Genomic DNA, 12454 nt, shown 5'->3' with positions numbered 1-12454 from the left:
TTTAGGATACTACTACCTTTGCTAATTCTAGGCTATTACCCTTGACAGCACAATTTGATGTTTGAGTGCACTAGCTTATAAGTAAGTGTAATCTTTAGGATGTAAGCATATGACACTAATTAGTTGACACTTCATCCCTGATCTTATAATCTCTTGAGCTGGTCTCCCTGATATCACTGAATTTGTGTTATTTAACCATATCACCCCCAATATTCACAATAGCAGTGTGCACACTCTTAGAACCTGAACCAGTTGGGACTGCCAGGCTTATTTGTTTTGAGCAACATAAGTAGATTTGTCTGGATTAGGATGCCTCTTATACTTTATCCCCCCTCTATTAGGTAATGACTAATGATGACTATCACCCAGTTCAGTAGAGTAGGTTCTGGGGAATTATCTGGGTGCTACTAATCCACTTAATCCATATTTTTTTTTTGAGAAGAGAAAATATTTTAACCTGTTATTAACTTACGGTTTCCCCTTGTTACTATAGTATAATTATTCACCTTACCATCGGCGGCCGAAATGGCGGGGTATATAGGTTTTAGTCAGACACTTACCAGAAGTATTATTTTTTTCTTATCCTTAATAGATAGGATATTCTAATACTCAGTTTGGGCCATAGAATTGTATTGATAATCCTATACTACATTTTATATTTCATAGGAATGACAATTATCATAGGATTAGGAATAGTCTCCCACCTCCTAACTGTGATATACTGTATATTCACTGATGCATCTTTATAATCAAGTTCAACTCATCTGCCTATGTACTATTGGTTTAGGTTCTATTTGTCCTAGGTTCTCTGTGTGATTTTTCTGTTAGATGTTTTATATACACTCCTCAAACTTGAATATATATATATATATATATATATATATATATATATATATATATATATATATATACTCCCCAATGTTGAATAATAGTGGCTGTATGTGGTCCAAAGTGGTCCATAGTTTGTGACTTACAATAAAAATAAGTAAAATGAGGTATATTATTTGGGACCAAAGAGTGGTCTCCTCTGGTTCAAAATTACCTTCTATACTTTTTTTCAATATTTTATTACTGAGTTGTCCAAAAGTGGCCTCATCTGTTATCTTAAAGGTATCTAGTTTGAATGGCAAGTGTATGTGTATACAGATTTTCCTGAAGAATGTCATATCATCATGTAATGCTTATTTTGTTGGACTTATTTTGGCTGTAAATAGTGAAACAATTTTCCTCTATGATTTTTACTGACATGTACTGTATGTTTGCCTCGAATTTTACCTCAATAAAAATTATATTAAAAAAAAAACAACTAAAGTAAAAAGTTTGTCCAAATTGACCACAGTAAAAGAAATAAAGTTGGAATAAATTGAATGTGCTTACCTCTTTCCGTGTCATACAGGTAAACAAACTTCTGCCAGTCATAATCATTGAGAAGAGTTAGAATAGCTCCTTTAAGTGCAGGTCGCATCTGAATGACAAATTGTACATCTGCATCTGTTGGGTAGCTTGGTGTAATAAATGATGTGTGTAGGGCCCCGCAGAATGATGTCAGAGTGTTCATAGACATTTGGTCATAAAACCCAAAGATGGCATATACTCCCCGGGAAAATTGGGAACAAACTGAAAAAAATGAAAAGATAAAATCATCAATCTACCAATGTTAACATTTTTATCATAGAAACACAGCGACTTTACATTATTTGATAAAAGGCTACAGAGTACCATACAATTGAAAGTTAACTAGCCCAACTTTTAACTTTTGTAGCTTTGTTTTGATAAATCAAACGTGTTTTTTTTCTAAGAAGCACTATTACTTAAGTTGTCAATTATTGAAAATAAATATCAATTAGCATGTATTTACAGAATTTACAGTTATATAACTATTACTTTTAAAGGGATATTCATACGCACAATTTACTCATTCTACTTCATCAGAGATTTTAGGATAAATGAGACTATTTAGACATACATTTTACCTCTGCAAATGGATTAAACACATAGGTAAAATTTACATGTATAAGCCACAAGCATTGCAGCTTCAAGCAAAGTGTGAAAGTCAGCCAATCACAAGCAGTAGTTGCATGCAGTTGCCAGTTGCTGGTCGCAACCTGTTCAGGAGCTATAGTGCTTGCGACTCCTGAGTGGAACTTTACTTTAGCCAATGGCATTCCCTGGTGGTGAGGCACATGCAAAGTAAGATCACAATAGTACTGAAAAAGGGAAGGAAATGGACACAAGAATGCAATATAGTAATAACAGTGTTTATTATGAACGTGTTGTATTAACATAAATCAATAATCAGCTTATAAGGCAAGGCAGTGATTAAGCTATAACTGCATTACTTATCTTCGGGTTTCGAATAAGGCATTAATATCAGTGTACAACGGTGGACAGGAACATCACAGATACATGCAGCACCATCACTTAGTGGAAACCATGCAGCAGATTTCACAGGTGCTAATGTCTGAGACCTCTCTCTAAAATGTTGCCAAAAATTTCTCCTGCCCCCTCTAGCAATTTTAATAATTAAAATACAGTTTAGAGGCTAGATTTAATAAGCAGCATTTGCTGCTGTCTCGCCCAAAGTTTCTGGCTTGCTGGAAACTGAAGTTAGGAAGCAGCGGTCATAAGACCGCTGCTCCTTAACTTGTCCAAATCTGATCCGATATGATACAGAAAATCATGTCCGCCCGGCATTTAATAAATCTACCCCTAGGAGTCATGTCTAATGTTATGTCAATCATATTATTTCATGTAGCAAACGTTTAGCAAAATAAGAGTGTTTTCAAACAAATTAATATTCTCACAGAAGAGCATAGCACTATCTCTCTTGGAATGTGATATCCCACTCTTTCTAAATAAGAGCTTCTGCTATGAGACCAGACAGGCATAGTGAAACAGAGCAACTTATTTCTTAAAGGTAATACTCTTAAAAGTATATATGTATTAAGGCATGTGTGATATAAATGTATATACTGTATGTACTATATATAGGTTGTGTGATGAATCACTAATTGTCTATCCCCTACAGTTCCTTTGTAAGCATTAAATACTTAGGGGTCTATACCAATCTTTCTGGGGGGGGGGGGTAATGAAAAATGGTCTTTCTTAGTCAAACACAGCAAAGATTGTTAACACACACACTATTTAATCTCCATTTTCCCACAACAGCATTTGGAACCGCTGATAATGGATGACAATCACTAAAATAACAAAAGGGTTAAAGGGGTTAATGGAATCTCTGTGTGTGTTTTGCAATTGGATATTGTGATGATATGTGTTAAACAATATGTATGACATCTGTATATGGACATCATGGGTATGTTTGTTTAACTTTTAATATGTTAAATGCTTTATCAAGATTTTCATCTAAAATCAAGAAGAACAGTGAATAGGCTGACCATATTGCCGCTTTAAAAAGGGACACATATGGAAAATACATATGTCAGGGTTCTTATACAAAACATTTATTTAAACAGCCCTAGAAAAAAACCTGACATATGTATTTTTCATATGTCCCTTTTTAAAGCGGCAATATGGTCACCCTAACAGTGCAGGATATTAATTTCTATAAGAAGAAAGTGGACTTTACTTATCTCATCTTCTATAACAGGCTTTTAATAGTTCTGTAAATTGTGAAACCACTAAGTGTTGAGGTTTTAAAGATAAACCAAAGTGCTCACTGTTATACAAACTGCAAAAATCCACTGTACAGATGGCGATTTAAAAAAAAACCATTGTACAAACCTCACTCTCACTGTACAGAAAGTGGTTTCTCTTTGCCACATTTCTATTTCTGTACGAAGATTGCAGTTTTAAACAAAGAAGACAGTGTCAAATACGTAATGGGACAGTCTTGTCAAAATTAAAGTGATAGTAAATCCAAGTGATTTAAAAAACCATCACTAAAAATAAACTGGCCTTTCAGTGATAAATAAGTAAAAAAAAAAAAAAGGGTGCTAAACTTGCCCTTTCTGTGCCGTAGCACCTTGTTAAAATCAGCACCTCCGGGTGCCCACAGCACAGTGCTCTTTACCAATGAGGTGACGTTTCCACCTCTAAATCAATAGCTTGTTAGTCATCTGACATGGTTCTGTATGCTAGCACAGTTATTGGTTTGGAGGTAGAAAAGTCACCTCATTGGTAAAGAGCACTGTTCCGTGGGTGGCTGGAGGCACTGACTTTAGAGTGGAGCCGTGGCAAAGAAAGGGTGAGTTTAGCACCCTTTTTTTTTTACTAACTCATCATTGAAAGGCCAGTTTATTTTTAGTGATGATAAATCCCAGCATTTTTTAAACGCTTACATTTACCATCACTTTAAACTTACATGATTAAGATAGGGCATGCAATTTCCAAATAGCTTTTACTTTGTTTTCTTGGTATTCTTTGTTGAAAGCTAAACCTAGGTAGGTTTATATGCTATATTCTAAGTCCTTGAAGGCCGCCTCTTATCTCAGTGCATTTTGAGAGTGGATGTGTGCCATATAGATACCATTTTGCTCACTCCCGTTGAGTTATTTATCAGTCACCACTGATTAACTAAAATGCAAGTCTGTCAAAAGAACTGAAATAAGGGGCAGCCTGCTGAGACTTAGACACAAGGTAATCACAGAGGTAAAATGCATATTAATATAACTGTGTTGGTTATGCAGAACTGGGGAATGGGTAATAAAGGGAATATCTATCATTTTAAGCAATAACAATTCTTGAGTAGACTGTCCATTTAAAGGGGCAGTTTCAGGATTCAAATATTTAAAAAAAAATTTCCAATATACTTCCATTATCAAAAAGTGCATATTATTAGTATATGCATCTATGCACTTTGTAATTGGCTGATGGTTGTCACATGACATAGGGGAAAATTGGATTCACTTTGAAATGTGTCCCAAAATATTCTACTGCTAATGTCAAATTCAAAGTAAGTGCTATTGCATTGGCTTTGTATTGTGTATTGTGTATTTGTCAGTTATTCACTTTTACTGTATTTAGTGGTCTTTTAACACCGGATCATGATAACTCAATTGCCAACAGAAACTCCATTCCTAAAGAAAAGAATGCTTCATTTTACATTTAATTTATTCTTAATCATAATTAAGAAGTGGTATGGTCATATATGAAATCATATATAAAAGCACAATCAATCAAAATTACTTGGGAATCTGTAGCCTGTTTACAAGCAGCTATATGTAACTGTAGTTAATGCATACAGTAGTGTACACTGCACTGTGTAAAACTTGTAAAAAAAAGTATCTTACAGTAAGCTTACATTATAGTTCAATTTAATTTTTGTCTTATCTTTTAAGTGCTGCAAATCAACCACAATTAAGATATTGCATAAGGTACCTTTAATATGATATCATAAAAAAGGCCATCTTTCCACCAAATTGTATGTTTAACTGAGGATGTACTGTAGTACTAACTACAATGATATTAATAGTTTTATACTCATATGTAGCAGCAATAACTAATATTTATTTGCCATTTTCAAATAGCACAGATTTGTTTTGTGTGTGTTCTATTTTACAACCATTTCAAAGTGTATTTATTTTTTTATATTTAGCATATGCATTCTCTAAAGATTGATTAAAGGATTACGTTGAGTGCTGAGTTGTACGCCACAACACCAAAGACAAATTGTACACACACATTATAGGCACACGTGCAATGACTGGTTTAGGCTTGATAAGTAATTGTACAACTAAACCATGGCTCTGTGTTTGGCCTCAAGGTCACTGAAAGCTATTGAAGCAATGTGAAGCAAACCCTGTATCATCAATGACTTATCTGATCAGTTCTCCAAAGCGTTTTCCCAAAGCAATAAATATTAAACATTTTCCTACCGTGATTAAAGAAAGGAATGGGAAAAAAAGTCTTATTAAGGCAGCCGTATGTTCTGCAGGATACACATGGACAAGCATATCATGCAATTTAGTTGCAACATTGGAGGGCAATCAATGTTTAAAATGGTATGTAATTTGCAAACCATTGGGGGCCCATTTACCAAGCTCCGGATGGAGCTTGAGGGCCCGTGTTTCTGGCGAGCCTGTAGGCTCACCAAAAACAGCAGTTATGAAGCAGCAGTCTAAAGACAGCTGCTCCATAATCCTGTCCGCCTGCTCTGAGCAGACGGACATACATCGCTGAAAATCAACCCGATCGAGCATGATGGGGTTGATTGACACCTCCCTGCTAGTGGCCGATTGGCCGCAAATCTGCAGGGGGCGGCGTTGCACCAGCATCTCACAAGAGCTGCTGGTGCAATGCTGCATACGGAGAGCGTATTGCTCTCCGCATTCAGCGAGGTCTGTCAGACCTGATCCGCACTGTCGGATCGGGTCCACCAGACCTTTGATAAATAGGCCCCTTGGTATTTATTGCAATGTTCGTCTCAAAAAGACTTTCTACTATTGTTTTTTGCTCAATTAGTATTTTTGGAATTTTTAAATATTGTATAACACTAGTATTGTTTAATGTATTTCTATTTTCTATTGTTTAGAATATATATTTACATCTTGCAACCACTATATTAGATTAAATATAATTTCACGAGTTTGTCAGGATGTTGAAAAACTGCTTGTCAATGTTATTGAACAAATCTAGAGATTTTAAAATGGTCTAAATGCACACTATTTAGAAAATAAATGCATTAACAGAAATATCAAAAGCAATTGGTTTTGCAATTTTTCATAGCAGTCCATCACAGAAGTTCAGATTCAGTGAATGGATTCTAAGAGTTAGCAAGTTTAAGCATTTGTTTCCATGGTAGCAATGCTAGGTGCTAAAAACAAGCACAATATGGGGTCTAATCATCAAAAGGCAAACTCAAAACTAGTCCTAACACTTTTTGTGACCTTAATGTTTTATGGCCAATCTTGATTTGCTGAAATGATGTACAATATATAGAATTAAAAGTAGAATGTTCCCAAGGAAACATTTATTATCTAAATACATTTACAAGAAGTCTTACTTTTGTTTTATTGAAAAGTAAATCCATGACTAGCTGAACATCCCACATCCTGGACTTCACTCTCAGATTAAACTGGGTAGACATCTACTGACATATTTATCCCTCCCACCCTAATCAAACTGTGTGCACAATCTTCTTGAGATTAATAAGCAGTTAAAACAAACAGTGATGGACAAACACCCACAAAGAAAAAGCATTACATGTTATACATATACATTATAAAGTAATTTAACTTTACATTATATTAATTAGAGTAACATGTACAGAAAAAATGTAGGTATTAATCACTTCATAATGCCAAGTTATATTTTATTTACAAATACTCTCTGTATATATCCTCCCTTGGAAAATGTATATACTTCTTTGCCACTTATATGCTGATGATACCCAAATCTATTTTCCTCTCCTAATAGCTCTCTCTCTTTACTCAACCAGATTACCCACTGTCTCTCTGCAAATTCCAATGTTCTCACACTATTTCCAAGTCAATCTGTCTAAAACTGAGCTGCTTCTTTTTCCCCCCTCTTCTAGACATCAACACCTGAAATTACTCTGACAGTTGGAGACTCTATTCCCAACACCTCACCCCAGGTCCACTGTCTTGGAGTTACACTTTACTTTGAACTCACATTCACTCCACCTATACAAGTGCTCACCAAATCCTGCGGTGCACACCTACAGAACATCCACAGAATTTGATCTTTCCTTACTTAAAGGGACATTATGCACTCATTTTTTCTTTGCATAAATGTTTTGTAGATGATCTATTTATATAGCCCATAAACTTTTTTTTTTTTAAATAACTGTATAGTTTTGCTTATTTTTAAATAACATTGCTCTGATTTTCAGACTCCTAACCAAGCCCCAAAGCTTTATGTGAATACGGTCAGCTACTTTCTCCAGCTTGTTCCTGTTTCTGTAAAGGGTCTTTTCATATGCAAAAGAAGGGGGAGTGTCTTATTTGCCACTTGCAGTGGGCTTTCCACCTACCTTTTCAACAGAGCCAAACTGACAGCTTCTAATTAAGTTTTTAAACAGTTTTATACTGGATTTTTATATCAGTATCTGTGCATCTTATTATTTATAGTAGTGTCTATTACATGTCCCTTTAAGAAACTACAAAAATAATAATTAATTCCCTAATTTTGTCATGCACTGGCTATTAAAATCTATATATACTGCCTCTCCCCTCTCCAATCTATTATTAATTCTTTAGCTAGACTTATCCACCTAATTCGCTGATCTTCGTTCTCTTGCTATATTTATTTGAAAAAGCAGGAATGTAAGGTTAGAAGTCTGTCCATTTTTGGTTCAGCACCTGGGTGGCACTTGCTGATTGGTGGCTATATTTAGCCACTAATCAGCAAGTGCTACCCACTTGTTTAATTAAAAATCAGCCGACTTTTAAGCTTTACATTCCTGCGTTTTCAAATAAAGATAGCAAGAGAATGAAGGAAAATTGATGATAGGAGTAAATTAGAAACTTGCTAAAATGCATGCAATATCTTAATCATGAAAGAAAAAATTTGGGTTTTTGTATCCCTTTAAGTATTTTTGTGTAACCAAAGTATTATAAATTTAAATGCTTGTAAAGTATATGGATGGCATAGAAATTGAAGCTGTTCCAAAGTAGATAGATTTTACTTTTGTCTGGGATCAAATTATATGGAACCTAATCATGGAACTTCTGCTATTTGTATTAGCTTAGTGTAATGTGTGTCAGCCCACTGACAGGTAGTGTTTATTGATGATAAACAAAATGTATTGGTAAATAAGTTGCCATTTTAATGACAGAGAAATTTGTTTATATTAAAAATGAATATTTCATCCCTGAGGACCGGTTAGAGTGTTGAGTAAGTCTGGTAAAAGGGTATTAGGAAACTGGCATCGTTTTTACTGGGATCTTTGACAATGTTCTCCTGCAATGTGTCTTTGTAAAGAACGGAAGGGTCCGTATGAATAGTTTCCTTGTACAGGAGAATAGAGGTGTCCTAATATAGTTCTTGGTTACTCAGTCCACTTCAACCACTTCACTCTACCTTCTTTTTATATAGAACTCCTTGTACTAAGCAGCATAAGGTGCTTGTGTACCCTTGTGGGGCAGATTCACACATGCAAGCCTGATTCCTGCAATGTAAGATTCAGCGGTCATCAGAGGTGGCGAATTGAAATCACCCCAAACACACTTGCTTATGGTATTTGATGGGCCTTTCTTGCATATATGCATTTATTGGTTAGCTGATGGCTGTCACATGATGCAGTGGAAAGGAAAAATTAACCAACTTTAAAAATTCTCAGAAAAAAACTACTGGCCGCTAGCAGGGGGTGTCAATCAACCCGGTCGTATTCGATTGGGTTGATTTCTGTCCCCCGCCTCAGAGCAGGCAGACAAGTTATGGAGCAGTGGTCTTTAGACCGCTGCTTTATAATTTCTGTTTCCAGTGAGCCTGAAGGCTCGCCGTAAACAAGGGGCAGCAAGCTCTGTTCGGTGCTTGATAATTCGGCCCCATTAACATTTAGTTATCCAGAAAAAAACAACAATGTATATGGAAAGCAAATGCTGGATTTTATCAACCAAAACAGAATATTCATAAACAATGTCTAAAGAAAAAATTAGCAGTTTTGCTCAAAGTTAATTTGTCAAGAATTTTCCCAGTGGATATAGACTGGATTACAATACGGTATCAATCCACTTATAATTTAACCCCTTAACGACCAAGGACGTACGCCACACGTCCTAAAAAAAAATACAGTTAATGACCGAGGACGTGTGGCGTACGTCCTTGGTCTGGAAAGCAGCTGGAAGCGATCCCGCTCGCTTCCAGCTGCTTTCCGGTTATTGCAGTGATGCCTCGATATCGAGGCATCCTGCAATAACCCCCCTTGGCCATCCGATGCAGAGAGAGCCACTCTGTGGCCCTCTCTGCACTGGACATCGGTGGCCGGTATCGTTGGTGGGTGGGAGCAAGTCTGGGAGGCGGGTGGGCGGCCATCGGTGTGCCAGATGAAGGGGAGGGGGCGGGATCGGGGGCGGGACAGGTGGGGCGCGAACGGGAGCACGCGCGTGCACAGGGGGCGGCGGGCGGGCGCGTGCACGGGGTGGAAGCGGGAGGGAACCGCTACACTGCAGAAAAAAAAAGTTAAGAAAAGTAAAAAAAAAAAAAATTAACAAAATAAATGATGATCTAAGGGTTCTGGAAGGGGTGGGGGGTTGGTCTGGGGGGGGGAGCTACACTACAGAAAAGGGCTATGAAAAAAACAATAAACATACTTTTGTTACTAAACTGGGTACTGGCAGACAGCTGCCAGTACCCAAGATGGCGCCCATTAAGGCAGAGGGGGTGGGTTAGAAAGCTGTTTGGTGGGGGATCAGTGAGGTTGGGGGCTAAGGGGGGGATCCTACACAGCAGCATATGTAAATATGCCAAAAAAAAAAAAAAAAAGCCCAAATATAGCTTTTATTTTAGTACTGGCAGAGTTTCTGCCAGTACTTAAGATGGCGGGGACAATTGTGGGGTGGGGGAGGGAAGAGAGCTGTTTGGGAGGGATCAGGGGGTCTGATGTTTTAGGTGGGAGGCTGAGCTCTAAACTAAAGCTAAAATTAACCCTGCAAGCTCCCTACAAGCTACATAATTAACCCCATCACTGCTAGCCATAATACACGTGTGATGCGCAGCGGCATTTGGCGGCCTTCTGATTACCACAAAGCAACGCCAAAGCCATATATGTCTGCTATTTCTGAATAAAGGGGATCCCAGAGAAGCATTTACAACCATTTGTGCCATAATTGAACAAGCTGTTTGTAAATGATTTCAGTGAGAAACCTAAAATTGTGAAAAATGTAACGTTTTTTTTAATTTGATCGCATTTGGCGGTGAAATGGTGGCATGAAATATACCAAAATGGGCCTAGATCAATACTTGGGGTTGTCTACTACACTATACTAAAGCTAAAATTGCCCCTAAAAGCTCCCTACTTGCTCCCTAATTAACCCCTTCACTGCTGGGCATAATACACGTGTAGTGCGCAGTGGCATTTAGCAGCCTTCTAATTACCAAAAAGCAACGCCAAAGCCATATATGTCTGCTATTTCTGAACAAAGGGGATCCCAGAGATTAATTTAAAATAATTTAAGCCATAATTGCACAAGCTGTTTGTAAATAATTTCAGTGAGAAACCAAAAGTTTGTGAAAAAATTAGTGAAAAAGTGAACATTTTTTTGTATTTAATCGCATTTGGCGGTGAAATGGTGGCATGAAATATACCAAAATGGGCCTAGATCAATACTTTGGGATGTCTACTAAAAAAATATATATACATGTCAATGGATATTCAGAGATTCCTGAAAGATATCAGTGTCCCAATGTAACTAGCGCTAATTTTGAAAAATAATGGTTTGGAAATAGCAAAGTGCTACTTGTATTTATTGCCTTATAACTTATAAAAAAAGCAAAGAAGATGTAAACATTGGGTATTTCTAAACTCAGGACAAAATTTAGAAACTATTTAGCATGGGTGTTTTTTGGTGGTTGTAGATGTGTAACAGATTTTGGGGGTCAAAGTTAGAAAAAGTGTGTTTTTTTCAATTTTTTCCTCATATTTTATAATTTTTTTATAGTAAATTATAAGATATGTTGGAAATAATGGTATTTTTAGAAAGTCCATTTAATGGCGAGAAAAACTGTATATAATATGTGTGGGTACAGTAAATGAGTAAGGGGAAATTTACAGCTAAACACAAACACTGCAGAAATGTAAAAATAGCCTTGGTCCCAAACGGACAGAAAATGGAAAAGTGCTGTGGTCATTAAGGGGTTAAAGGGACACTGAATCCAATTTTTTTCTTTTGTGATTCAGATAGAGCATGCAATTTCAAGCAACTTTCTAATTTACTCCTATAATCAAATTTCCTTCATTCTCTTGGTATCTTTATTTGAAATGCAAGAATGTAAGTTTAGATGCCGGCCCTGGGTTGCATTTGCTGATTGGTGGATAAATTCACCCACCAATAAAAAAAACTGTCCACGGTACTGAACAAAAAAATAGCTTAGATGTTTTTTTTTCAAATAAAGATAGCAAGAGAACAAAGAAAAATTGATAACAGGAGTATATTAGAAAGTTGCTTAAATTTGCATGCTCTATCCGAATCACAAAAGAACATTTTTGGGTTCAGTGTCCCTTTAAGCAAGTTCAACAAGCCATCTCAACTGTTAGCCTAAAATGGATCCTACAGATTCAGAAATGTTTTTATATGCAGAATCTATTCTCTTTTTGATGGACGTTTCACTGATTAAGGACGATTTAGAATCTGAAAAAGTACAGGAATTTCTGTAGTTACATTTACTATAAACCACAGACTAACTAGAAGAATCAGTAACCTCACAACTTCTCCCCTTAGACATGAATTTGTAAACTGTACATGGTTAGCAGGCATACAAAAACCCTCCTCTTGAGATAAACAACACTTATCCAACTAAATGGCATATTAGC

At 36.5% G+C, this 12454-nt stretch overlaps 1 protein-coding gene across 1 annotated transcript in view; it reads right to left on the bottom strand.

The window, feature by feature from the left end:
* The window catches only part of GRIA3 (glutamate ionotropic receptor AMPA type subunit 3), a 662172-nt gene that overhangs the window by 473553 nt on the left and 176165 nt on the right, over positions 1–12454 (bottom strand). The window contains exon 3 of the mRNA XM_053699114.1: positions 1378–1617. Within this exon, the coding sequence (XP_053555089.1) occupies positions 1378–1617 (240 nt within the window). The remainder of the gene's footprint in view (positions 1–1377; positions 1618–12454) is intronic.

Source organism: Bombina bombina, chromosome 1 (genome assembly GCF_027579735.1).
Source record: "Bombina bombina isolate aBomBom1 chromosome 1, aBomBom1.pri, whole genome shotgun sequence".
In the NCBI taxonomy this organism is placed as follows: Eukaryota; Metazoa; Chordata; class Amphibia; order Anura; family Bombinatoridae; genus Bombina; species Bombina bombina.
The sequence above is the reverse complement of the archived record's forward strand: the minus strand, read 5'-3'. Positions and strand labels throughout refer to the sequence as shown.